General features: G+C 55.0%; 1 protein-coding gene across 3 annotated transcripts in view; it reads left to right on the forward strand.

Annotated features, from left to right (window-relative positions):
• TBL1X (transducin beta like 1 X-linked) overlaps window positions 1-27261 on the forward strand; it is a 214678-nt gene that overhangs the window by 174555 nt on the left and 12862 nt on the right. For all 3 annotated transcript variants that reach the window (XM_080794806.1, XM_080794805.1, XM_080794807.1), the window contains 7 exons: window positions 16347-16492; window positions 18081-18339; window positions 21202-21334; window positions 21808-21949; window positions 22632-22695; window positions 22806-22903; window positions 26516-26576. In XM_080794806.1, the coding sequence (XP_080650932.1) occupies window positions 16347-16492; window positions 18081-18339; window positions 21202-21334; window positions 21808-21949; window positions 22632-22695; window positions 22806-22903; window positions 26516-26576 (903 nt within the window). The remainder of the gene's footprint in view (window positions 1-16346; window positions 16493-18080; window positions 18340-21201; window positions 21335-21807; window positions 21950-22631; window positions 22696-22805; window positions 22904-26515; window positions 26577-27261) is intronic.

Here is a 27261-nt window from a genome sequence, read left to right on the forward strand (position 1 = left end):
TTTCCTCAGGAACAGTATGAGGGTACAGAGCTCTCCTCAGATACACCACCAGGTGATGTAGGGCCTTTGAAACGGTACTTTTTAATTGAATTTTTAAAAAGATTTTATTTACTTGGGCAAGTGAGCGAGAGCGAGGGAGAGCATGAGCGGGGGAGGAGCCTTGGGAGAAGAAGCAGGCTCCCCGCTGAGCAGGGAGTCCCGTGTGGGACCCGAGCCCAGGAGTCTGAGAAAGCACAGAGGTCACTGGGGGCTCAGAGCATGGGATGGAGGCTTAGTGTTGGGTGGGGACAGAGTTTCTTTTTGGGCAGATGACAGAGTTCTGGAGAGGCATGGCATGGTGGGCTGTTTGCACAGCAGTGGGAACGGGCTTTATGCCCCTGACCTGTGTGCTCAGAAAGGGCTAAAATGGTCCATTCTGTGTTCCGTGTGTTTTTCCACAATAAGTCACAGTGTTACAGGTAGGAAGTTTCACGTAGAGATTATTTCAGAGTTTGGGGTCTCAGAAGGAAGAGAGGAAAGCAACCGAATTCCACATTGACGTTGTTAACATTCAAGGGCTTTTCAGTAGTGTAAGGGGCAAGTCCTTGGCGCACACAGTGGCACTTGTAAGCTGAATTGCCATCTGGTAAATTCCAGTTATGTAAAACAAGGAAACCAGAAACAGCAGCTTCATTGGTGATGAAATGGCTGTATACTGGAAACCCCCTCAGTGTGCCTCGGTGGGCGATGGGCTCCGCGGACTGCGGTTGCAGACCCTGGGGTCCCTCTCCACGGTGAAAAGGGACGCACTCTGGGTACGTGCCACAACCTGGGTGGGTCTCCGGAGAATTGTGCCGGCTCACGCAGGCCAGTGTCAGAACACGGCATCCTGGACGGTCCCACCTGCTGAACTTAACAATGATAAGACTGGAGGCAGGGCCGCTGGGGTTGGGGTGGCTCTAAGTTCAGAGGAGTCGTTTGGGGGAGTTCTTCCGTGCCGATGGAAGAGCTCTGTGTCTGGACTGTGGCGATGATCATGACATGTGGATACATAGGATAAAATTATACATATGTGGATTAGTTGCATGCATGTGCACACACACATACGCACGCCGGTCAGAAGGTTTGCAGTCTGGTGACCTGTCAGTGACGAGTCCGTAATAATTTCCTAATTATAAAAAATAAACCCCAAACACAATTTTGCACTTCCATTACTGCAGTTTTGTGTGTGAGTCAATAACACAAAGACAGTCAAGACGTTTTAAGTGAATTTTGCAGGTCATTAGCCATCCTGTGGGCCCGGGATTTGACGGGGACGTTCTTTTTTATAATGAATTCGAGTAACTGCCGTGCTCCTTTGAAAATGGTTGGCCACGCAGACCTTCTGAGCTGCCTAGAACCAGGAGAAGAGTGAAGAATCACGTGGAGGTGAACAGCACTTGTCGCCCCGAGAGCGCGTCGCCTCCCTGGGAATGTGGGCAAATGCAGGTGGACGTTGTGTGCTGCTGCTGCTGCCTCCTCCTTGGGAATTACCAGGAGAAGGAAGGCTGCGTTTGCCTAGGGCCACAGACTCCCAGGCTGCATGCAGGCCGGGAGGGGTGGAATAAGCTATAAACGTCTCGTCTGGGCAGGGTTTCTTCCCCGCTCCTTTTCAAGCGAGTCTTAAAATGTGTTTGAAATACGTCCTTAGGAGGGCGTCTGGCTGGTTCAGTCGGTGGAGCGTGGCAGTCTTGATCTTGGGGTTGTGAGTTCGAGCCCCACAGTGGCTGTAGAGATTACGTCCAAATAAAATCCTTGAAAAAATATAAAATTGGGGGAGGGGCAATAAAAAACCCCACTCCCTTAGGAACTTTAGCTCAAAGGATTCTATAATGCGTCTGTGGTCTGCCTAAGAGAGGTGGGCAGATCTGAGGGTCTTGACCTCCACAGGTCCTCTGACCACACGTCACGCATTACCCAGAGGCTTTCAGCCCCTTCACGGCGGTGCACGTTCTCAGCTCACTCTTGGCACGTGGGGCCGGCTCCGTCTCTGTCCAGTGTTACAGGGCCTTTTTTTTTTTTTTTAAAGATTTTATTTATTTATTTGACAGACAGAAATCACAAGTAGGCAGAAAGGCAGGCAGAGAGAGAGGAAGGGAAGCAGACTCCCTGCTGAGCAGAGAGCCCGATGCGGGGCTCGATCCCAGGACCCTGAGATCATGACCCGAGCCGAAGGCAGAGGCTTTAACCCACTGAGCCACCCAGGCGCCCCCAGTGTTACAGGGTCTTGAGCATCTCCCTGGCCTCCGTTCACTGAATGCCAGCAACATCCCCCCACCCCGTGTTGTCCCCACCAGGGATGTCCTGGACCTTGCCAGATGGACCCTTGAACGTGACCTCGCCCCAGGTGGACGACCACTGATGCACTGCCTTTAGTTCCGGGTTGCTTTCGTTCCAGCTGGTTTTTATTAGTAAATGGGGTTTTAATGGGATTCTGTTTCTTCACACTTTATCTTCCTGGGCTCTATTTTGATTCCTTTTGCTGCACAACTCAAATAGACTTTAACAATGAAAAAAATGCAGTCCTCGTTTTTATTAAATTTTTCCAGGGTATTTTTTTTTTCCCCTTGAGGAAGGCAGAAGTCTGCCAAAGCATTCTCCAGCAGATAATAAAATAGTTTTGTTTTTTTTTTTTTTTTTTTTTGGTTCCCAGTTAGGAGGTTGGATAACCAGGAGAAGGGCACTACTCTTAATATTCGTGAATAGTTGTGTCTCCAAAAATGATGAAGCAGCTTTGCCCACTCTAATCCCAGCAGCAGCCAAATCACCCAGTCAGCTGTGCTGTGTTTCCCAGGACCGTGGAATGCCTTCTTATGCAAGACACGTTTCCACAGATTTGGGAAATCATTTTAAAATGGCTCAGCTATCTTCATTTAAACCAAAGTTCAGGGCTTATTGTTCAGCTGAGTCTCTAAAAATATGTTTTGACTGCACGGGCTCTTCTCCATTGCTAATGTGTGTCCCTGTTTAAAGAGAGGATCTTTATGGAACAGGAAAGGCAGGCATTTCTTGGAGATCGTGGTCGCCTTTGCTTTAGAAATAATAAAGGAAAGCATTCGTTCCGTCACATGACAGGTAAGGAAGACCCGGCTAGCGCGCCCATGTTACTGTCCGGTGGAAGGATCGCTGCAGTCCTGCGGGGCCTTCCTGTCCCCGCGGGTGTGAGCCGCACGCTCCTGATGGGGCGTCTGCGCTCCCCCCACACCACCCCAGACCCTACTATCCACTCCAGGGGGAGTCACGGGGCTTAGGAGCGGTTATTCTCACAGTTAATTACAGCAGAAAGATCTAGATTATAAAGGACAGCACATTGACTTTATTTTTAGTAAAGACTTCATTTATTTGAGAGTGAGGAAGCATGGATGGGGGATGGGGCAGACAGCGAGGGAGAAGCAGACTTCCCACTGAGCAGGGAGCCCCATGCAGGGCTCGATCCCAGGACCCTGAGATGATGACTCAAGCTGAAGGCAGAGGCTTCACTGACGGAGCCATCAAGGCGTCCCCACATGGACCTTATAGTTTCCAGTCCTGTGCGGTCTATTTGAAAGTTGGTAAGAGAGTGAATTGTCGGTGTTCTTGTCGCATCAGATAAATGTGATGTGGCACAACCCAGAACTCTGGGAGGTGATGGAGGTCTTAAGTAACATGATCGTGGTGATCCTTTCATGATGTGTGTGGCTGTCACATCTTCACGTTCTGCAGCTGGAACAGACGTGTTGTTGGAGGGCGTGCCTGTCTGCATAAAGCCAAGGGGAGGGAGAAACAGGGGAGCATCAGTGCAGGTAGGCTGCATGAGGCCCGGTCCGGGCGGAACTAAGCACACTCGGACAGGTGTACTGTCGCCGCAGACTCATGACGGTCCTTCACTTCCCTAAGCAGCACGTACAGGGACGCACGGACAGTGCTCTAACCACCCGAGCTTGGGTGTCTGTCCTATAGGGCGTTCAGTGTCCGCTGAGCGGGCACAGAAGGAGAACTTGGGGGAGGTCTGTGATTGCCCCTGCTGCAGTCCCCAAGTTTAAATCTGGGCTGTGGTTGCGTATCTGTCATCTGCGCATTTGTGTGTGTGTTGTACTTCAACTGAAAAAATAACTGAGAAATGTAGGGTGGGGTAAGTAGCTGGAGGGTGTGATGCCCCTTCCTTTCCTCCGGAGAAGAATAAACCGTCCCTTGCTCCCTCTGTGGCATCACTGCTTCACACTCCTCCAGCATAGAAGCACACCCACGTTCCCTTTGCGCAGCGCAGTCCGTGGGGTGCCGTCGCCAGCCGACACGCCGCGCGCGCGTGCATTGTTCCCTTACGGACTGTCTTGAAGTGGCGCTAGTTGCAAACGAGCTCCTCTTCATCCGGAGCCAGTCTGTTTTTGTCCTGAACCGTTCTTCGGGCTTGGTGAGAAAGCCCCTTAGAGTGGCCGCGTGGAGTGCTGACGCTGCTGTTTCCTGTGTCCCCCGTGTTCACAGCCACCGCGACCACCTGGGTTCCCAGGCGACTTCGTACCGGCTTCTCTGAGTTGACTGTTGCGATATGTCTGTGTGTAAACGCCGAGAGTCACGATTTCCCGCTCACGTGTTTATCAGTCCGTTAGAGGGGGAAGAGCAATTAGAATGAAAATGCCTTCATGGTGTGTCAGTTACAGTCGTCTAAATGCGGCCTTGCTCCGCGCAGCCCAGCGGTTCGCACCGGTGTTAACATCGAAACAGCCGGAGACCCCGTGGCAGGTGCCGTGAGGTGTACGTTCTCACGTCCCACTTCACTGCCGCGGGTGGTGTGAGGAGGTCTGAGGCGGTTCCGGTTTCCTCTCTCCGAGGAGGCGGAGCAGCGCCTTGCCCTGGTGTCTGTCTTCAGAGTTCACGCACAGTGACATTAAGGCCTGCCTGCTCTACGGCTCAGATGCCACCTTCGTGTCCGGCGCTCTTGTATTTTATTTCCTGCCAGCTTCCTCCCTTTCCCATTCTTCCTTCCAGACGGACAAGCGAGTCGTCTGGACTGTGGGACCCAGCCCTGTCCCTTCTCTCCCATGTCCCGGAGTCTACCCCAGCCTCTCCAGCGACCTCCCCCAGCCTGGGGGTCCACGCCAGCCTTTCTATTGACTCCCCCCTGCCCAGCCTGGGAGTCCACCCCTACCTCTCTGTTGACCCCTGCCCAGCCTGGGGATCCACCCCAGTCCCCCCTTTGCCTTTCAGACTGCACTCTTGGGTGAACAGCTCTGGCTTTCCTCAGTATGATCGCACCTGCTGCTGCTGGCATGTCCTGACCGCTGACCAGCCCCACCCTCCGAGGATCACCTTCTCCTGTTCCATCATCTTCCAGAGTGTCCTTCCTGCTGCCCCCACTTTCCTGTTCTCACCCACTCCTCCAGCAGCAGGCATCCCTCCTGTCCTTCCGGGGTCGCTTCCGTTTCCATGGTCATGGTCTTGTTGTAGTCGCGGAGCTAGCCTTTGTTGTACTGTGTGCCACACATGATTCCAAGTCCTTGGCAAGTCAGGCTATCACCCCCACCGAAGCAGATGCAGCTGTGTTTCATGTCCGGGCGGGAAAGCGCAGGCGCTGAGCCGGCGGTGATGTGCCCGCGTCTCATCGCCGGAAGTGCTACAGCTAGGGTCCAGAGCGGGCCGTTGGGCTCCAGGATCTTCCTCTTTTAAACGATCTTTCTTGATCCGGTTGATGTGGTGCAGTCATCGGTTCACTTTCTGATGTTGAACCCTGCGTTCCCGGGAACAGACTCCGCTTGACCTGGACGTTTTTTCCTTTTTTATACATTGTCCAGTTTGGTCGGTTAATACCATGGGTGGTGTACTCGCGTTTATCTTACTGGGAGAAACTGGGGTGTCCCGTTCCTTTTTGAATGTCCTTGTCAGGTGTGGGTATTGGGCTCTGTTGGCCTCAGAAAACAAGTGGAGGGATCCAAAAAATGCTTTTCTGGGAACCTGTTGGCCCCGCCCCCTAATCCAGGTCTCTCCCAGAGAGCAGGGCGCAGAGAACTTAGTGTCACGTTTAGGCACTTGAGTGTCTGTTGCAGCTCTCCATGTCCTCTTTGAAGCGCGGAAGCAGCCATGACCCAGGATCTAGTTTGCAGGCCTCCGTGAAGACTTGTAATAGAATGTGGGCATTCCTTCCTCCCTTACCCACAACCCATGTGTTCCGTATTTCCTTTTCCCTTGGCAGACCTCTGTGGCCCTCCCATGTCACAGCAGCCTCAGCTGTTTGTAGCCCATCTGCAACATGTCGCCACATTTTATTAATACTTGTTAATATTTTCTTTCACTTGAAGCTGTTCTGAGATGTGCTGGTCTGTTAGCTGCATTTGCCATGGTACACATTAAAATAACGGAGATTTTAAGATGTTTGCTCCTGTGCTACACAGACCTATACGGGGTGCTGTGAGAGGTTTGGGTGCCAGCAGGGAGACCTCAATGTCCCAGAATAGACCAGCTATCACCATCATCACCTCAACAGGAGTCCCATGAGGGCATGTCCTTCGCATGGTGGCATGGCCCTAGGTGGTGGGGTGCGCAGGACAGTGGAGAGGAGGGAGTCTTACTGCTCCCCACCTAGGGAGGAGCACAGACATCCAGGGTCACCTGTCAGAGGCCGATGAATGTATTACCTTGGACATGTGTGCAGAGGGAGCCCAGAGCCTCCGACAGGGCACGGGGAGAAGGGGGCATTTGAGCTAGAATTTTGCAAGTGAGGCGAGGGGAAGACCATGTCAAGCAAAATCAAGGAGCTGGCTTGTGGAAGGCCCTGAAGCTCGGCAAAGGCAGCAGAGGGTTCAGGGAGAAGGAGCCAGCTTGCTGGGGGCAGGGGGCGGGGGCGGGGGCGGGAGATGGGGGTCAGAGGACACGGAATGAGAGGAACAAGAAAATACCGGGAAGCTGGGCAGTCTGCAGGTCATCGGCAGGCGGAAACACTTCAGCTGTGTGCGTTTGGAAGCCGTGATTCCTTCTGAAACTACATCTGGAGGTAGTGGGAGGACAGGATGAACGAACACGGACAGTCCGCCGGAATGCTGCTGTCGAGACCGCTTAGCAAGCAGCGGACATGCTTGTATTGTGTCAGCGCAAGAAGCAGGGGCACAGAATTGTGTGATCGTACGAATTCGTGCAGACACTCAACGGCACAGAGAAAGGGGCTGGAAGATGTCCCCCACGTGTGCACAGCAGTTGAATCACGTGTAGCAGTGTGTGAGTTATTTCCTTTCTTCCAGATTGCTTGCTCTGTTTTTCCCAGGCTCAGAAGTTAATTTGTACGTTTCTTGAGTTGTTAAGAGTGCCCTCGGTGATGAACCTGCAGCGTGGCCTCGGGGCTCGTGTTTGCCTGTCCCCGAACCTCGAGTCCGCGAGGGCTCAGGCTGGCAGCGGGGTCTGGTGCCAGCAGGTGGCGCGTGTGTGCCTGGCGTGTGGGCGCCGTGGGACTCCGCGAACCGGGCAGGGACAGCGGCCTCCCTTGCCAGGCGGCCTCTCCCAGGGCCAGTTGTTGGCTCGGGAGGAAGTTGCAACCTTGGCTTATGACCTGACTAATGCTTTCCCCTCCTGGATGTTGCCCATGTTGAGAGGATATTAAAATCTTGGCAGGGTGCACGGTCTGCTACAGTCTGAGGCCCGCGTTGTACTCAGCCGCCACCCTTGGGGTCCAGGCCAGCTGTTCTAAGTGAAACCCTATTTTAACGAGGTCCTTCTGGTATTTCTTTTGGACGCCGCCCAAGGCAGTTCCATTTTACACCAAATTCCGTGTTATGGCAGGTCATCTAGGACAGGTCTGCAGTCCATAAAAACATTCTCGCCGCACTCAGCGTTTTGTGGCTGAAGGTCAGAGAATTAGGTGGGAAAGTGACGGCTGCGTCTTGAGGACCTTTTTTTTTTTTTCTAAGATAAAGAATCATAAAGCTGATACGCACATGTGCAGTGGTTGAGAGCGCAGTATCAGAAAGCATTCTCCACGTAGTTTATGCTTCTCACCGCGGGTAGACGCCGAGTTTCCGTATGACAAGAATTGCTTCTTGGGCAGAAAATGTAATCCTCTGGTGAGACAAATCCGTCACTTCCGAAAAAGAGACGGGAACCCACAGCAGACTAGCTGCCAGGGACGAGGGTGGTATGTGTTCCGTGTGGACAGCTTGCAGCTCCGTGTGTGTGTGTGTGTGTGTGTGTGTGTGTGTGTATGTGTGTTTTGCTCTGATTTATCTGACCCCGCTCCCACGCCCTTGCCCTTGGCCTCCCTCCCATCTTTATTTGGACCGACCCCTGCCCCGGCCCCACCACCCTGAATCCCCGCTGTCCCCGTGGAGAGGTAGGCGGGCCGCTGGCCAGGCAGCTGCAGCCCGGGTGCGGAGACCTTGCCGAGCCAGGAAACACGGACTCTGTCATGAAGGGGGACGTTATAGGAACGTCGATGTTCAAAGAAACAAAAGGAAGTGCTGCATGGTAAATGAGCAGTCCACAGGGCCTGGGAGATCGGAGCACAGCGTCCACCAGGAGCCCCAGGGCCCTACCGACGGCCAGGGCTGTGCACCTCTCTCCCTCACAAGGGTGGCTGGTGCCAGAGCGCCAAAATCAGATTACAAACTTCCCAGTGACAGACCCTAACTTGTGTGTTTTCACTTCTGTCCAATAAGGGACATCCCCACCTAGCTACTGCTCCTCCGTGGTCCTCCTAAAAGCCACGCCCAGTTCCGTCCTCCATCTCTGCGTCTTTCCCTGCGTGCGGTAGCACGGCCCTGTCTCTCGGGAATCATAAGTCATCTGTTCTTTCGATGGTGTGCACCCCTGCCTCTGTGTGGCCCCTCAGTCACCTCTCCAAATTAAAATCCTCTCGGTTCGAGGGCACACCGAGGTCATTTTTAACTCAGCATGGAATTTTAGAATTGAAAGGGACCTTGGAAATTGTTTGATTCCACCTACAGTTGTTGTCAGAAAAGGAAGCCAAGGAAGCAGATGGGGACAGACCCGGGCCTTGGAGTGCTTCGTGAAGGCTGCTGTCTTTGTCAGCAGAGAGAAACCCGAATTCCTCCATTGTCGCTTCTGATTTTGTTCGTTTGCGGTCTCTTCTACTCCTCACGCCGCCGTCTTTAGGGGAGTGTCATTGGAAGATACAATTCATCTTCGTTTGCTCTGTGTAACACGGAAAGCATTCAGCCTCATCTTTGCAATGCAGACCTTGTTTGCAGCTTGCTTGGCCAAAAAATGTAACAGAAACGGTGTTACTGGTAAGATGATCTTCTTCCTCTTTTTAAAAAAGGCTCCATTTTGAATCATTTAGAGGTTTCTAAACACATTCCTGGAGTCTCCCGTGTGTGGATTAAGAGCATGGACTTGGGGGGTCAGATGGCCACTTCTGAGCTGTGTGCCCTTAGGGGAATCCCTTAACTACTCTCTGACTCAGTTTCCCCATCGGTAACATGCAGTTCTTATGACCCTGAGCTAATCCAGGAAAAGGGCTAATGCACATATTCACTGTATATCATTACTTTTGTTCTTACTCTCAAATACCAAAATTGTCATAAAGTTCAGGTATACGTATGGCCAAGAGTCATCTTTGGTGCTTTTTTGAACTATGAACTCGTATGGCAGTCAGATTTGTTTAAAGCCGGTTTTCCTTCTCTCATACTGTTGGACCCAAATCCTTCATTCCTGTGCTTTGCCTTCGCGTCTCTGATTCTGAAAATAGCAAGGAGTCCGTTTCGTTCCGTTGCTTACCGCCCTCTTCTCCCGTCAGCCTGAGCGGTTTCTCTCAGCCTTCCTCGAGTTTCCTTCCTGTGCCTCCCTCCGCGGCCCCAGCTGCCCCGAGGTGGGTGCTCTCTGTGTCAAGAAGGGAATCCAGATGGGCGTCCTCCCTTCAAGAAGCTTCTGTCTTCCCGGAAGCTGGGAGGTGCAGAAAGAAGGATGGAGAGTGCCAGGCCCTGCGGGAGCTCAGGACAGACAGCCGTCATTCTCACCTGAGAGGACAAGAGGGGCCTTCGCGGAGCAAGGCCACCTGGCCGCCGCCATGATGACGGAGCAGGTGTCCACGGTGGTGACAGATGGCCATTTGGGAGCCGGCGTTCTCGACCTCTGACTGTGGAAACTCGGCCCGGCCCCCTCTTTGTTATGGGGTGCTGTTCTCTGCACTGTAGGACGCTGAGCGTCTCTGGTCTGTTCCTATTAGATGCCTGTAGCACCCCCTCCCCCACAAGCACATGCCTGTGACAACCAAAAGTGTCTGCAGACATTGCATCTGCCCCAAGGGGACGGACTCGCCCTCCCTTGACAACCATGAACCCCTGTTCTAGATCGGGAGACGGGCATAAGCAGAGTCCCTCTTAGGAAGCGGGAAGCAGGAAGCAGGCGAGCAGAGGCGCCCGGGGAGCCCCCGAGAGGTGCCCTGGCTCACGGTCGGGTACAGGGGGCTTCCGGGCTCAGGTGAGGGGTCTTGCCCGAGCCTGCAGGCTCCTGATGGCTCTTGAGAAGGCGAACCCCTGACCCCGCGTGCTGAATCAGGGAAGATAGTATGATGGTTTTGTGTGTCTTCTGTAGCATGCGTCAATACAGCACGCCGCAGCATGAGACAGAGGAGGCTCTCACTAAACGTCCCTCCCGTTGTCATCCTCACACTGTCAGGCAGAGTAGAAGAGCGTCTTGTGCCTCTGCGCTCCTGTCGCAAAATCCCCCAGACGGAGGGGCCTAGAGACGGCACACGTTTCCTGCTCACAGTTCCGATAAAACTTTATTTGCACATATGAGCAGAGGGCCAGACTTGGCCTGTGGGCCTCCCTTTGCCTTCCCCTGATCTAGACAATTAGAATTAAACGTGCGCATTGGCTTCGGGCGGCTGTCTGTGCTCAGGCAGGCAGGTTGGTGAAGTCTGTAGTCAAGATTCTGCGGAAGATGCCCCAGCTGGTGCCCTCGGCTTTTGTTTCAGCTGAAGACGCAAAACCACCCACACGGCTGCCCTGAGTATTACACGTCTGCTTTTCTCTGCCAGATAAGCAGGATTTTGAAGGGCCACAGAGCGATGATTTAGCAGGTTTTGCTGATGAATCAGGCTGGCATTAACTGGGCAGAACGGTTCAGCCGTACACCTGACGGACGTGGTCTGTGCAGGCCGTGGTGGATGAGGGGTGTGGTCCTCGCAAGAAACTGCGAACACGTACTTGGTTTGTTTCAAATCTGTTTTTATTGCCTCGTTGTGTGACACAAATACATGTACAGGCTCTTTTCCTTTCTCCTAAGGAAAACAAAGGATTTCACTCTTGAAGGTCTTGCTGTTTTATATAAAATGTCGTGTTTGTTTTAAGCCTTTCCCGGTTGGTCGTGATCACACCCTTTCTTTTCCTTGGAAATATTCCCACCTTCTCTGGTGGTTTCCCATTACCGTGTGTTACCCGAAGTCTGTGGCCAAGGGCATGTAGAGGCTGGCTTGCCTTCAGGGGCAAGTATTCCCCCCCACCATTGTGTTTGTAAGTCAAGCAGAAGTGTGAGTAGACTGCATGTCCTTCAGGGGTCTCGTTTCTCTAGGCTATCGGCTGTCAGCCACGGCGGGGTCGAGTAGGCAGTATCTGGAACACTCGGGGTGGTCACGACTGAGTGGCGGTGGCATGGGCATCCCTCCGGGAGAAGCCAGAGGTGCTGCTTGGCATTCTGTGACACACAGGACCGTGCTACCCGCAGCAGAGAAGGATCTGGCCTGGTGTGGGTCATGCCGCAGCTCAGAAATCCTGCCGTCAGCAGCTGGCGCGGGGGTGCCTCTTCCTAAGTAGGTGGCCCGCCTGCTGCTTTGGTGGTGGCTCCAGGCTGGCCGGGTGTCAGACCCCGGGGATGCCCACGTGGAGCCCTCACACAGGTCTTCCATCGAGGTGCCCCCAAGCTCTTTACTCCCCTCCTTTTTCACGACTTCCACACCTGCCGTTGGGCCAGTCCCACCTATCTCTGTCTTCGTCAGTCACATGGTGTGCTTTGTTCCTACTGCTGTCCCCTTGGACGGAAGAGAAGCATTGAAGGCTGAAGGGGTACGAGGCCCAGGAGTCCCACCGCTCCTGCAGACTGCCGGTGCATAGGCACCCTAGCCTCGGAGTCCCGTGGGGCCCGCCCCCGGGGAGAAGCCTCTGGCCTGAGGGGCCTGTCTTCCGGGATGGCACCTCGCACGCCTCACTGGCGCACAGCAGAGCCCCGGTGACCGGGGCCTGAGAGAAAGTGCTCAAGCAGGCCTTGCCCACGTGGTCTATGGACAGCCCCCATTCCACGATGAGCAAGTGTCAGGGTGGCAAAGTGTCCGAGGGACAGTTTCCCCCAGTGTCCTCCCTGTACAGACGAGGAAAGTGGAGAAGGAATGTTTCCCCCAGTTCCTGGTCTTCCCCGGATTCAAGAACGTATGCCCGCCTGCTGCTCTCACGCACGGTTCCCCCGTCCGCTCCTTGAGGTACGTTGTATCCCCACAGCGTAGAACGTGAAAGAGAGGCCCAGCCAAATGACCTGACCTAGGCCCTCTGTGGGAAGTCAGGGCAGACCCTAGCATTCCGAACCGGTCTGACACTCTCTGCACCTGGCCCTCCCGCTTGCCTCGATGAAGGCGGGGTGGCCAGAAGTCGGGAAGAAAGCCTTCAAAACAGGTGGATGAGAAAACCGTTGGTTTGAGGCTGTGCATAGATGGCCCAGCGAAATTGCAGCTCGGTGAGCCTATAAGCGCGTAGGAGGACCGGTTTCGGAGGTGACGTGGAACATTCCCGCGTGTTTCTGAAGACACCTGGTTTCCAGTCATGATTTTCTGTTCCCCCCAGTAGGGGACCCAAGTGCTCATCACAGATTTTCGTGCTCGAGGCACCGCCGCGTACCCTGAGCTGCTCGGTCATCATCGTGCTTCGGTGGGGGACACTCATTCTGGCAATTCCTGTCCCAGCCTCGGTTCATCTTCCCAGCTCCGTCCCCGTCGTGCAGCCAGCCTCCCTGAGTGTAGTCACCACCATGCTCTCGGAGTGGGGTCTGTCGCAGAGCACTGTCACGGACAGGGATCCGAAACTGAAGTAGCCAGACCTTATACGGGGCCTTTAAACACCAGATGCGGAAGGAAATCGAGGACGTGGCGGGAGAAGTGGGCTTGCAGCTTGTCCTTTGCAAGTTGCCTGCACTGTGTCTGTGGCTGTGGCCGACGGGAGCCGGCGTGGTCCGGCTGAGGGGACGCAGTTGACATCCATGCAGGGAACTGGAGGCTTCCGGTTCCTGTGCCTGTGCGTGTCAGGGTCAGAGGAAGTCTACAGCTGGAGTTGAAATTCTGCTTCTGCCTCTCATCACACACATGGGCATTGGACCCGTTCCCTCGCTTCTCCAGTCTTTACCGTCCTTGTGTGTAAGCCCGTAATAGCACCAACGGAACAGCTACCTTGAAGGTCATGGACTCCGAGGGCCCAGATTTGCTTCATGGCAGCAGTAAGGTCAGAATCTGCTATTCTGTGTGCGTGTGTAGCAACTCTGTGGCCGGTATTGGAGAGGATGAAGCAGGAGGGAGCGGAGGAAGGAAATGTTTTGAGTCTCCCCCAGGTTCTTCTGTTGGGATCCTAGTCCTCGGGTGATAGTACTTGGGGGCGGGGCCTTTGGAAGGCGATGCGGGTGTGAGGACAGAATTGTCATGAACGGGATGCGCATCCTTCTGCCCTCCGTGTGCCGGCCGTTGTCCTCCCCAAACCACCAGATCTTGCACCTTGATCGTGCCCTTCCAGCCTCCAGAACTGTGAGAAATAAGCGTGAGTCCCCCGGTCTGCAGAGTTTACGTACACCTGCTGACAGGCCGCACTAAGACATAGAGTGGAGGCTTGAGCTCTCCTCCCTACTTGCGCCATTAGTCTCCAAGAGGGATGCCGGGCCCCGCGGGCGGCTTCGGTAGACGTTTCTCGGTGGGCTTGCCTGATGGGCCGAGAGTGGCATCGAACTGCCGGCTTTGGATGTCAGCCACAGCCCTTCGGCCGAGTGCTGGGGGTCTGTTGAGGATCCCGGCAGGGGCTTGAGATCTGCCTGGTAGAAGGGGGTGCTGCACTTGGGGTGGCAAAGGCACAGGGTGACCGGGAGGCTTAAGGAAAGTCGTGGTGAGGGCTTGGGGCTGTGCCTGGCCTGGAGCAGCCCCGGTACGGACGGCCTGTTACGGTTCTGAGGCCCGCGTGGGTGCGGCCCCGCCGTAGACTCTTGAGAGATGCCAGGAGAAGAGCGAGCAGCTGTGGGAGTCCACAGTTCTGCCCTGTTCGCCGGGGGACACAGATGGAGAGGAGGCGGGGGGTCCCGGGAGTGGGGTCAGCAGCCAGAATGAATTCGTAGTTCCTAATAGGAGGACATCACTGTGGCCCTGAGCAGTGGTGACAATTCCAGGCAATGGGGAGTCAGGCCAGGGTCTGAGGGGTCCTCTTCCCCCCTGACCTGGGGTTTTCCGCGTCTGCACCGCGCTGGAAACCTGACCAAGGAAAGCTTGGTGATGAGACTTCTGGCACGGCATGGGCCCCGGGAAGAGTCACCGGTCCGCACGGGCTGCCGGGTCCATCTTGGCCTCCGGGGTGGGGAAAGGTAGGAGCCGGAGGGCAAGGTCGAAGGCAGGGGGAGGCGGGCGTATAGGGCCTTGGCTTCTGGCCCTCGGAGGGCGGGTCTGCACCCGTCGTTGGCACGTGCGGTCTGGTGGGGGAGTCCGCGGCCGCCGTGCGGCCGAGCCTGCCGGTCACCATGGCTGGCCCAGGACGCAAGGAAAGAAAGAGAGGACGTGTTTTCTGTAGTCCCTAGAACCAGGCACTGGGGGACGGATGGGCGGGCTGCGGAGGAGCAGGAAGTCGGCGAAGAACAGGAGAGGAGAACGCAAGCCCAGAAAGCTCCTTTCACGGAGGAACATTCCCATCTGCTGAGCACGGCGTTTATTGCAACGGCGGCTGTGTTTTGCTTGGGGAGGGCAGAGAGCCCATGTGGAATCAGCTGGAAGGCGGGACCCATGCGATGCCCCTGTCGGTCTGGCTTCTGAAGGTGGGGTGCTAGCCGCGTGACTGCGGGAGGCCATGCACGAGGCGTTGGAGGCTGGCAGCGGGGACACCCCAGGGAGCCCCCTGCAGCCCACCAGCATAGAAGATGAGCCAGTGGTGATGGGGAGGTGCTTGCGGAGGAGACCCCCGGAGAGCGGGATCCGAGGGACCCCCTGCACAAGCGAGGGGGAGTACCTTTTGCCTCACTCCACCTCTAGCCAGGAGCCAAGCATAGGGGTCCCAGTTACTCACAAGGCCAGCACCCCACAAGGCTTCCCAGCTCCTTGGCTCCCAGGCCGCCCCAGACGGACCAAGGGGACGGTACTCCCAGCAGACTGGGCTGCCACCTTGCAGGGCAGGCCTGCAGCAGCCAGGAGCTGCAGCTGTAGGATGCCCCCCACCCACCTATTCTGCTTGAGGAAGTGGCGGCCACTGCTGGTTCCTGATCACCCTCGGACCGCACATGGGTCCCCAGCACCTCCTCCGCCCTGCCCTGTCCTGCCGCCTTCCTTTCTTGAAGTAGGCATTGTTTTGTATGAGTGCAGAGGGAAGGAGGGGGAAGAGCCAGCACCCCAGAGCCCAGGAAAAGTTACCGATTATTAGATAAAACGACTCAAGCCACCCCCGTGGGTCCAAAATGGTCTCTCTTTCTTCGGGTGTTAGGTCTTGTGGTACTTTGGGCCCTGCCTGCCGTGACCACTATGAGCCCGGCTACAGCAAGGCTCCCAGAAAGGTGTGCACTCCAGCTGGGCGGGGGGACACTCGGAGACCGAAGCAGGGAGCTCTGGAAGTCAGGGAGAAAGCCCAGAGTTGCGTTTCTGCAACAGAAACATTTCCCCGGGGCACTTGGGTAGCGCAGTTGGTGAAGCGCCTGCCTTCAGCTCAGGTCATGACCCCAGGTTCCTGAGATCGAGCCCCTCGTCGGGCTCAGCGGGGAGTGTGCTGCTCCCTCTGACGTTCCCCCTACTGTTGTGCTCTCTTTCTCTTTCTGTCAAATAAATAAAATACTCAAAAAACAAAAAAGGAAAAAGTAAAGAAACATTTCTGCAGGACAAACTGTGCTGCATTTTGCTGTTAATAACACCGACACGGTTCAGCCTCCAAAGCTGTGTCTCCGTCCCCTGCACACGGGCCTTGGGCCGCTGTGTCTCTTCCCTTCCCCCTGCTCATTATCTCCGCTTCACCCCACACCTGGAGCTGGGCGTCCTGCAGCCACGCCTGTGGCCCCCAAACCCCACCCCCTCCCCTGGCTAATCAGGAGCATCTGCGATCAGTGGGGCCACCTTTGGATCTCCATGGCTGCGCCTCCCGCAACCCTTCATTTCAGGCCTCACGAAACCCTTTGTTCCTTGCTCTCTTTCGCTGCAGGTTTTTCCCACTCGGCATTCACGTTCGGTATCGAGAGCCACATCAGCCAGTCCAACATCAACGGGACGCTGGTGCCACCGGCTGCCCTCATCTCCATCCTGCAGAAGGGACTGCAGTATGTGGAGGCCGAGATCAGCATCAATGAGGTATGTGTGCTCCCGAGCGCAGGGTGGTGTCCTGGCCCCAGCCTGCAGAGCCTGGGGACCGTGGGACAGCTCGGAAACCAGCCACAGCCATGCCACCCATGGCCGGTCCGCTGGATTCCTTCCCCGTTCCCTCTCCTTGAATGGACTTTCTCCTTACAAGCCTGTCTTACTCTGCTTTCTCTTTAGCTTTTCAAAAGGACAAAAGTAATACGTCCTGTACTCCGTCACCTGTGTTCATCCATCCATTTCCAGAAACCCAGACCTTTGGAAACCCCCGAATTTCTGCCTGTCCTGTGCCCATTCTCCCCTGACTGTGGCCTTCTCCTCCTTCCTCCCCAGAATAGGTGTCCAGAGGTGGTGTTCCACTAGCCCCTTGAGGCCCCGAGTGGTCTCTTTTTCCCACAAAAAGGAGTTTTTTGGGGCTAGGAGCGTGTGACCCCAGAGACCCCCCCAATGAGCTCTCAGATCATGCGAGGCTACAGCTAGATGTCTTGGCCCACCAGTTTCCATGTCTTCAGTGTGTCGGGAAGCCCTGGTGGCTTCTCTTCCTCCTTTCCACATTCCAGCGTGCCGGGAGCGGAATAAAAAGGCGTCTCGCTTGTGACTTGGGCTTGTGGTCACTAAACCGTGGGATAGCATGCTTTCAGAGTTTAAATTACGAGGTGTTTTCATTACCCTGGGTGGTTCCTGCCTTTTACCAAGTCTTTGTGCATTTGAGGTGTGACTCTGAAGAAGGTGACACAGAGGCATGCTGACCGCTTGGTCAATGTCGGCCACGCTGTGACCAGAACTGAAGTGTGAGGGTAGCTGACGGGGCGACCGGCTCCTTGTTTAGATGTTTTCTAGGCTTTCCTTGTTTTCTTGTTTTCAAGTGTAATACTGTTTTCAGATGTAACATTGTACGATTGTATGGTGGCCAGACGTCAGCTGGGGCCAAGTGTCCTTTCGATTGCGTCTAGCGGAAGCTCAGGAGGTTCACTTTTTCCTAATTTCCGAGGTCATTCAAGTTCAGAATATGCAAAAACATATTTGCACTTTCAGCAGCCACAACCCAGAAGCGCCAACTTCTTGTCCAACTCTAATATTTGGAGCAATTTCAAAGGCGAAAACGGTCTCTTGGGTTTTTAAGTGGCTATGGGAATTTTTTCATTGCAGATAGAAGCCCAAGAATCAAAACAAGTTGAAAAAACACACGTGGGAACTAGACAGTGCTGTCACCCGGTGACAGCAGATGAATATTTTACTAAGTCAGATGGACAGGTGTGCTGGGGATCCAACCTGAACGGTGCCGAAATCTCTGATTCGGGCTTAAGGCTCCCACAGAGCTGCCTCTCCCTCAGAAGAGGGTGCCTGTTTACAGACTTCCTGTACTCATCATGGTGTCCGGGCACGGCTTCTCCACTTGTGGGGGCCAGATGATTCCTCGCAGCCGGGCGGCCTGCGCCCCGTACGAGGTCATGCCATGTCCCTGGTCACCCTGTCCCCCTGCGCCTCACCCGCCCGGACTCCCTGGGCACCGCTCTGGGTCCCACCATGCTGGGCCAGAGCGCAAGGGGCTGATGGCTGCCCTCTCTGGCTCGCTCCCCAGGATGGCACGGTGTTCGACGGCCGCCCCATAGAGTCCCTGTCTCTGATCGACGCTGTGATGCCGGACGTGGTGCAGACACGGCAGCAGGCTTTCCGGGAGAAGCTCGCCCAGCAGCAGCAGGCCAGTGCGGCGGCGGCAGCGGCAGCAGCAGCGGCGACGACAGGGGCCACGGCAGCCCCGGCGGCCGTGGCCCAGCAGCACCCACCAAAGAACGGAGAGGCCACCGTGAACGGCGAGGAGAACGGAGCACACGCGATAAGTACGTGTGGGGCTCTGGGCAGGGGTGAGCTTCTGGCAATTTCTCTCCCAAGTTTGGGGGGGGGTCGCGGGCTCTCCCAGCTCTGCTGCCGCGGCTCTCAATCTTGGTGTTGGCATCGTGTGGGCTCGGAAGAGCTGCACAGGCTCTGTTCTCATGGAAATCCTTAGACATGACGGTCTTGGTGCACACATCCTCGATTCTAGAAGGTCGTGCAGCTCGGAGAACTTGTTCTGTGTGACAGCGAGCAGTGCCGTGTGATTACTGTTTGACATCGGACGGTTTCGTTTGTGGAGGCCCCTGGTCCTCTGTCCAGCCTTCCGTGTTGAGCGTGTCGGGCCAACATTTGCTGTGCTAGTCAAGTTCATGGTTCTAGAGAGGGCAGCGGGCCCCAGACAGCAGGTATGGCCCTGCAGTGTCCTCTCAAAATGCCAGGCACTTGTCTCTGTCTGGTAGTTGCCCTAAAGGACATGGCCTCTACTCTGTTACGTGGCTTGTAAATTCGAAGAGTGCTTCAGAGACTGAGTTCAGAGCATGCCCGTGTGTTGTGTGTGTGTGTGTGTGCACGTGCAATATATGTGTGTCACGCAGCTGTGTGTCCACGTAGTACGTGTGTGTCATGCAGCTGTGTGTATATGCATGTGCATGTTGTGTTTGTGCACATGTGGCTTGCACACCTGTGCCTCGCTGGCCCCTGTCTCAGAGGAAGCTGCCGCTTGCAGTCAAGCCCTGTGGCAGGTGTCCCGTCCACGGTCACAGGGTAACGGATTCCGGTGAGCTAGAGAATCAGACCAGGCACCAGATGGAGAGCCCAGAGCGGCTGTAGCACAGACGAGAACAAGCGGGATGACTTAAGGCCACGAGTCTAGCACAGAAGTGGAAGAACTTCCCACCTATGGCCCCCCATCCTCACTGGGATGCAGGTCCCGAACTGTGGGGCAGGGCCGGAAGAAGACAGCATGTGGTTCGTGCCGCAGGTCACTTAGTGCCTGTCCCCTCAGGAGGGACGCAGCCCTCGGGTTTTCAGGAACGAAGCTGGAGGAAACGAAGGGTTATTGTTTTGTTAGTCTTCTGTCACTGAAACGAATTTCTAATTGGTGCGCTTCAAGAAGTCTGTATGTTTGCCAAGATAGAAATTTTGCAAGCTTTTAAATCATATGGATTTCTTTTAAATCTTGAGAAAAATCTAGTGGGACCGTGGGTTGGGGGGTGGATCTTAATGGTTGGGGCACCTGGCTTGCCTCCATCGTTTAGCCATCTGACTTGTGATCCCAGGACTGTGAGTCCACATCCTGCACTGGGCTCCACGCTGGGCAAGGAGCCTCCTTAAAAAAAGAAAAGAGAGTCTCACAGGACATAGCTGCACAGAGAGAGGTACCCGCCTTAGAGCACGCTGGCCACTCACACAGCCTCCATTTCATGGGTGCCTGTGGCTTGCCTGTCAGTCTCCAGGGAGCACACCTGAGGCCCCGCCGGCCCTCCTCCCAGGCACATCATCCTCACTTGCCCTTTGTTTCCTGAAGCCAGGGCCACCTACCATTTGCAGTCATCTGGCTGCAAGGCAGGCTGAGGCCAGACTGTGGTGTTGCAAGTGACCGTTCATCCTGACCTTCAAGAATCTTCTGTGTCCTGCCACATGGGAGAAAAACAGCCGCCTTCCAGGACAGTGCTTATGAGGGGGCCGTTTAGCATGCTTGTCTCCACGGTCACCGGGCCTGCCTGGGAATTCAGAACCCAGAACCCAGGAGTCCTCCAGGCCGGGCTTGGTCGGATAGAAGGCCTGGCAGCTCTGGTCTGATACAGAGGTGGCTCCAACCAAGGAAAAAACCCCAGCACTTCAGTCCCAAGAACCCGAGGTTGTTTGCAGACAGGCGGTGCAGGGTGGTGGGCGCTCTGGAAAGGTGATGGTCTTTCCCAGTGGGAGCATCACAGATAAAGAGGTGATCGCTCAGACAGGTGCTCGCAGATAAAATGTCTCATCCCTTCTGGAGAACAGCAGCCTTCAGGCTTGACCCATCTCTCTCGTCATCCCTCCCCAGTCTCGTGGTGGTGTTTGTTAGACCTTAGCGTGGCCCTAGTTCTTTTTGTTTTTGTTTTTGTTTTGTTTTGTTTTAAAGATTTTATTCATTTATTTGACAGATAGAAATTACGTGTAGGCAGAGAGAGAGAGAGAGGAGGACGCAAGCTCCCCGCTGAGCAGAGAGCCCGATACGGGGCTCGTTCCCAGGATCCTGGGATCATGACCCGAGCCAAAGGCAGAGGCTTTAACCCACTGAGGCACCCAGGCGCCCCAACGTGGCCCTAGTTATGCAGAGTAAATAACTTTATTTTTGTCAGGTTTGGAGACTGTTGAAATAAAGAAACGTAATACATTTACTGAATTGCACAGTAGTCATGATACCGTTACAGTCTGTCAGAGGTCATGTTACTTAGTACATAGAAAGAAGGTATGTGTATCAGCGCAGGACAATTCCCTGGTCTCACTCACGTGGACTATAAGAAACTGTGCAGAGGATCATAGGGGGAGGGAGGGAGGGAACACTGAATGGGAAGTCGTTGCTAAGGGAGAAAAACCATGAGAGATCCTTAACTCTCAGAGACAAACTGAGGGTTGTGGAAAGGGAGCTGGTGGACAGATGGGCATTAAGGAGGGCACGCGATGAGAGGGACACGAGGCGTTACACGCCACTGATAATTTATTGAGCACACCTGAGACTGGTAATGTACTCTCCGTTGACTAACTGAATTTAAATAAAATAAAATAATAAAAAGAAGGTGTCTCTAACACTCAAGTGCCCCAAGAATGCCGAGAGATTTCTTTTCTATACCGGTTAGCCACATGACTTTTCTTGTTTCCTGTGACAGATAATCATTCGAAACCAATGGAAATAGACGGGGACGTTGAGATCCCGCCCAACAAAGCCACAGTTCTTCGGGGCCACGAGTCGGAGGTGTTCATCTGTGCCTGGAACCCTGTCAGTGATCTCCTCGCTTCAGGGTAAGGATGCCGGGACGGGGGTGCCTCGGGGCTGGCCAGGGCTGTTCTCTCCTTCCTGGAGTGCATGCTCCCCTCTCATTGGCGGCAGACCGCAACCTCAGGCCCTTGGTGCTGCGTTCCTTCCCAGGTCGTGAAGAGGTCCTTGTTGTGTCCTGTGTCCTCCATGGGGCGGGGAGCATCGCAAAGATGTTTGAAATTGCGGAGGGGTGCCCGGCTGGCTCCGTCAGTAGTGCTGGCGACGCTTGATCCCAGGGGTGTGAGTTCGAAGCCACGCTGGGCGTGGAGCCTACTGGAAAAAAAAAAATTAAAATAACGAGAGCAACAAAAATGATGAGGCAAAAAAGCCAGCCAGTGAGCGGAATTAAGAAGACACAGAGCCACATGCCAGAGATACCTGACTCAGGCAGCCCAGTCTGGCAGGCGCTGTCCGGGCCTGAACCGGAAGCTGAATGCTGTGCGTTTTCCTCCTGCAGATCCGGAGACTCGACGGCGAGAATATGGAACCTTAACGAGAACAGCAACGGGGGCTCCACGCAGCTCGTGCTGCGGCACTGCATACGGGAAGGAGGACACGATGTCCCGAGCAACAAAGATGTGACCTCGCTGGACTGGAACGTAAGCACCTGCTGCTGCCTGGACGCGTCCACAGCTCTGACCTGGCCCATGCCTCAGCGGGTCCCCGCGGGGCGTGAACACAGGGCCGCGGGCCATGCTGCCTGTGAGCCCCCCACCCCGGGGCTGCTCTCACATTGCCGAGAGCGTCTAGCAAGGCTGCACTGGGCAGACAGCGAGCTGGGTGCTCAGCGGGCCTCCCTGGGCGCGGTGAGCCTGCTGGTTCCCCAGGGGAGCCTGTTCTGCTGGCGAGAGGTGCCGTGCAGCCCGGGAAGGGGGACCGTCTGGCTCGCTGCTCCTGCCCTGGGCATCACACGCATCTCTACACGCGGGAAGCCCACAGCTCTCTGGAACTTCCATGCGCTCTCCCTGCATCCCAAACCCCTGTGTGGGCACATGCGTTTCTGACAGCTTCCTCCAGTCTCGCCAAGTCTCCCTGGGCCTCTCAGTGTGGTGCATGGAGGGATGTCACCGGGCAGACAGGTCGCGGTGCGTTTTCCTCGCTCCCCCGTCTGCCATTAGGATACCGCGCGGTGTCCAGCCAGAGCAGTGTGGGCTGAGGGCGTCCCAGGGGGCCGCTAGTCGTCACCAGCGGCCAGTGATGGGTGCGAGATGGTTCTAGCCTTGGGGCGGGGGGAGAGGCCGGCTTCGCGTGTACTGAGCCATGTGTGTTTCTGGCCCGCAGAGCGACGGGACACTGTTGGCCACGGGTTCCTACGACGGGTTTGCGAGAATATGGACCGAAGACGGTAAGCCGTGCCTCGTCGCGCGCTGGGAGACAACGGGCCGTGCGGTATAATCGGACGCGAGCAGGCTGTGACTTTGAAGTCTACCTGTGTGTTGTTCCTTTACCTCACAGGCAACCTGGCCAGCACCTTAGGGCAACATAAAGGCCCCATCTTCGCCTTGAAATGGAACAAAAAGGGGAATTACATTTTGAGTGCTGGTGTAGACAAAGTGAGTATTCGCTCAAAATAGGTCTAAAAAAAAGTCTCTTTGATCCATAGCTGCTCAGTTATTTTTAATCTCTGAATAACATCCTGGGGTTTTTTGTTTTGGTTTTTAATTCTGAGGCCTTCTGCTTCTCCTTAGTAAGGCAGAAGAGCTGCTTTTGGGTTGGTCTGTGTGGTTTGGGTTCCACTGTTCATTGATAACACGTACTCTGCGCATATCGTGCTGTTCCGCAGACCTCTGTGCACAGCCCCTCCCCCCTTGCTTTGAGGTACGTCCTCCAGTGACGGAAGGAGGAAATCCCCCAGTTGGCTGTATCCAATGCTTGAGAAGCAAAGTGGCGTGGGACACCCGGGACGGAAACCTTTCCCCCACTGAGCAGTTTTGGAAACACAAACCGTTTTCTCTCACCTGGCTTCTGTTTCCCTAATTCAATGAGTTGTGACTTCCCATCGTGGGCTGCAGGCTTCTCTGAGAGCTGGAGGAAAGCGAGCCTGCCCACGACAGGACACACTCGGGACAGACGGGGCCTGGGCAGGGCTCCCGGCTGGATGTGACGGGATCGGGTCCGAGTGGCCTCCAGAAGCCATGGGCGGGCGAGGAGTCAGCAGGTGTAGGTGTCCTCTTGCTCTGAGTGTGGGCCGCGCTCTGTGGGCCTGCCTCCTCAGTTGCCAGGAGCCGGGAGTCAGGACCCCACGAGACCGTGGACGGAATGGGTGCGTCATTCCCGGGACTCAGCAGGGACTGGAAGTTCTTGCTTTGGAAAAGTATTCGCAAGAAATGAAGCCGAAGGGGAACAGAAGTGCTTCGTGTTCCTGCAGCTGTCGACCGGGTCTGAGGACTGGACTGGCGTGCGGCTTCCAGAGGGCGTCATGTTTTCCTGCTGACGTCGGGATCGTTTGGAAACCTGGTGACGCTGCTGGGTGCGCCTCCGGGTGCTGCCGTGAACGGACAGTAGTAGCCGCCACCTGTCCACACGGCCACGGGCTGGGCTGCAGTCTGTACTCCCGGGCCGGTGACAGACGGCGTGTGCCGACTCCAGACCGGGGGTAGCCCTCTAGGTCCGCGAAGAGTTACCGTCGTTCTCTCGCTCACTCTCTAAGCCAGGAAACCTTTCTTTCACACCTGGTTGCCTTGTGGCTCATGTTGAAACAAGCTGAGGGCCGTGCTTGAAACACTCACTTTTCTCCTGGAACTCCCATCCGTTCGTCTGTGAGGTGGGCTGGTTCAGGTGCCGCACATGCACACGCACACACACGGTTGTCGGGTCCGTGGTTGCTCCCACTGCCGACCGCGTTGTTGAAGTGATCGTGCGAACGATCGCCGGCCCTTCTCCAGCACGTCACTGTACGTGTGGCCCCTTCGGAGCTTCCAAGAGCAGCGGCGGCGGCCCCCATGCCGGCAGCCCCGCTTCACAGACACCCGCGCTCGCTCGCTTGCCCGCGGACACGCGGGTCCAGGGTGTGGTCCCTGGACGGCGGTAACTTCTGCCTCTTGGTCTCAGCATGCTCGTAAACAGTTCTTTGCAGCTTCACGCCAGTGCTGGGATGCGTTTTTATGTTCCGTATCTGATTTTCCACTTTGCTCTCACTTGTGACTCTACGAGGCGACGAGCTGGGCGGCCAGTGGAAATGCACATTTGGGAACGCGCTTCGTCTGTGGGCCCTGCACTCTGCCTTCGTGCGTCACCCACAGCGGGAATAGTAAGAATGTTCTCGAAAGCAAGACCTAGGGAGGAAGGGCCACCGACAGGGATGCTGGTTTTGGCCCTCACTCCGTGGTTCACCGGGGAGTGGTGGCGGGAGGCTACATCCCATCCTTTAAAGACTTCCCGTGCTTGATGTTGTGTGTTGAATGGAAACACCAACCAGGAGATGGGGTTAGTGCTGCGGTGCATGACATTGTCTCAGAGGGAAGTACCGAGCGAGTTTACGGATTCTCTCCATCGCCACATTTGTGAGCGGCTATAGGAAGAAGCGTGGGACATTCCACCGTACAACGAACAAAGTTTATTGGTCTGGGGACGCCGGGCTGGCTCGGTCGGGGGCGGGCGTGAGACTCTTGATCTCGGGGTTGTGAGTTCGAGCCCCACATTGGATGTAGAGTTGACTTAAAAATGAAATCTTAAAAAAAAAAAGTTAATTGGTTTAGAGCTGACCCGAGACTTAGAGAACTGGTTTTCAAAGATGGTTGGTGCTCTGAGGATTTCATCTGCAGGTGATAGAAAACATAAGCAGTCTTACAGCAGAATTGTAAGTGCTATGGACAGGGAGGTGGACAAGTTCCGGTTAAGGTCGGAGTTCCAGCTGATTAAGACGTAATTCCTGCAGGGTGCCTGGGAAGCTCAGTCGTTAAGTGTCTGCCTTCAGCTCAGGTCCTGGGATCGAGCCCCATATCGGGCTCCCTGCTCAGTGGCGAGTCCGCTTCTCCCTCTCTCTCATGCTCTCTCTCAAAATCTTGAAGGAAAAAAAAAGACCTAATTCCAGTGGTGGTCACTGAGCTGTGTTTCGTCGCTTCCCTGTCTTTCTGCCATCAGTGAGTTCCTAATAAGGCTTCAGGATTTACTTCGCTTTGCAAGGTGGAGATCATTTTTCCTCCATCTCTGTAGAGCAGCGAGTCAGTGGCCAGGCCCGGTATGACACACTGCTGTGGTGTATGTTGTGTCCGCATCGCGGAGCTGATGTTCAGGGCCGGTGTCACAGTCGACGTTTTCTCTAGGCGTGCATTTGGAAAGTGCTAGAAAGCTGTCTTGAGGTGCTTTGTTGCAGGTTTTTCAGCAGGACTCCGTGTTTGGGGGGGGAGGGAGAACCCCACCGGTTGGGCAGTTTTCCAAAACTAGTCACCAGCACACACGGCTGTTGGGTTCGTAAAATGTAACCATCCACACTGTGTAGCGTAAACCCCACACTGGACCCCAAAAATCTAGACCAGAGACAGGACGCCAGATAGCTCACTAATGTTCACGTACCGATTCCATGTTGGAATGATATTTGGCCACATTGAACTAAACTATATTGTTAAAATCAATTTTAACGATTTCTTTTTCCTTTTAAGACTTATTTATTTGGGGGCGCCTGGATGGCTCAGTGGGTTAAGCCTCTGCCTTCAGCTCAGGTCGTGATCCCAGGGTCCTGGGATCAAGACCCGTATCGAGCTCTGCTCAACGGGGAGCCTGCTTCCCCCCTCCCAACCCCTGCCTGCTTGTGATCTCTCTCTCTCTCTGTCAAATAAATAAATAAAATCTTTTTTTAAAAAAAGATTTACTTATTGGGGGGGGGGGCGAGAGCATGTATATACAAGGGGATGGGCGGAGGGGGAGAGAATCTTCAAGCAGGTTCCCTACTCAGTGCAGAGCCCAAGATCATGACCTGAGCTGACACTAAGAGTCAGACGCTAAAGCAACTGAGCCGCCCAGGCACCCCTTTTTCTATTTTTCGTTAACGTAATTTTGAGAAAATTAAAAGTGACTTTTATGGCTCACATTGTCTTTCTTGGTCAGGGCTGGTTTAGAGGGAAGGGGGGCTGTTCACAATCTTGTCTTGTATGTTAGATTTTTCTAGAGAAATCTTCCTGTGAAGAATAGTTCCTAACTTCTGTCTTTCTGTTTGCGGAGCACAGACAACCATCATTTGGGACGCCCACACCGGAGAAGCCAAACAACAGTTTCCTTTTCATTCCGGTGAGTTTCTGTGGGCTTCTTTCTTCCTTTCCTTTTTTTCCTTTTCTTTCTTTCTTTAATTCAAAAGTAGTAATTCGTAGACCTAGAAATGTCCAATAAAGTAATCGTGAAAGGCGGCGGGAAGACGTCCGTGGAGTGTAGCTGGGAAGAAGATACCCTTCCCAGGAGGCCTCGCTTTTAAGCCCTGCAAGGTACAGCGCCCTCGACACGTGCCTGCTCGCTCGGAAGGGAACACACACAGCAGTGAACCAACCACGGAGCCGGTGTGGACGCCTTCCTCCTGCTGTCCCAAGGCGGGTGCTGCGCAGGGCCTTCCCTGCAACCGCGCCTGGGCTCGGAGGCTCCCGGGGAGGGCTCCCCGGACTGAGAGGAGCGCGGTCCTTGGGGCTGAGCTGGATCAGCACGGAAGGACACAGGGCAGAAGCCACAGGCCAGAGGTGCAGGGGAGGACCGCCAGGGCTCCCGAGGGTCCTCTCCTTGCCGAGTCAGTAAGTGCACATCTCGTGCCCCCCAGAACCATGTTATGACAATACACGGAGGGTCAGCTACCAGGAAAACTCACAAGGACTCTGTACCTGAGGCTGGTCGTCGGGGCTGGCCCCATAGGCAGCCCTGGCCTGGCATGTGTCCTAATGGCAGACTCCCGGAGGGGAAGCAGGGGTTCCACATACACCCCACTGTTTGC

The sequence above is a fragment of the Martes martes genome (assembly GCF_963455335.1).
Source record: "Martes martes genome assembly, chromosome: X".
NCBI lineage: Eukaryota > Metazoa > Chordata > Mammalia > Carnivora > Mustelidae > Martes > Martes martes.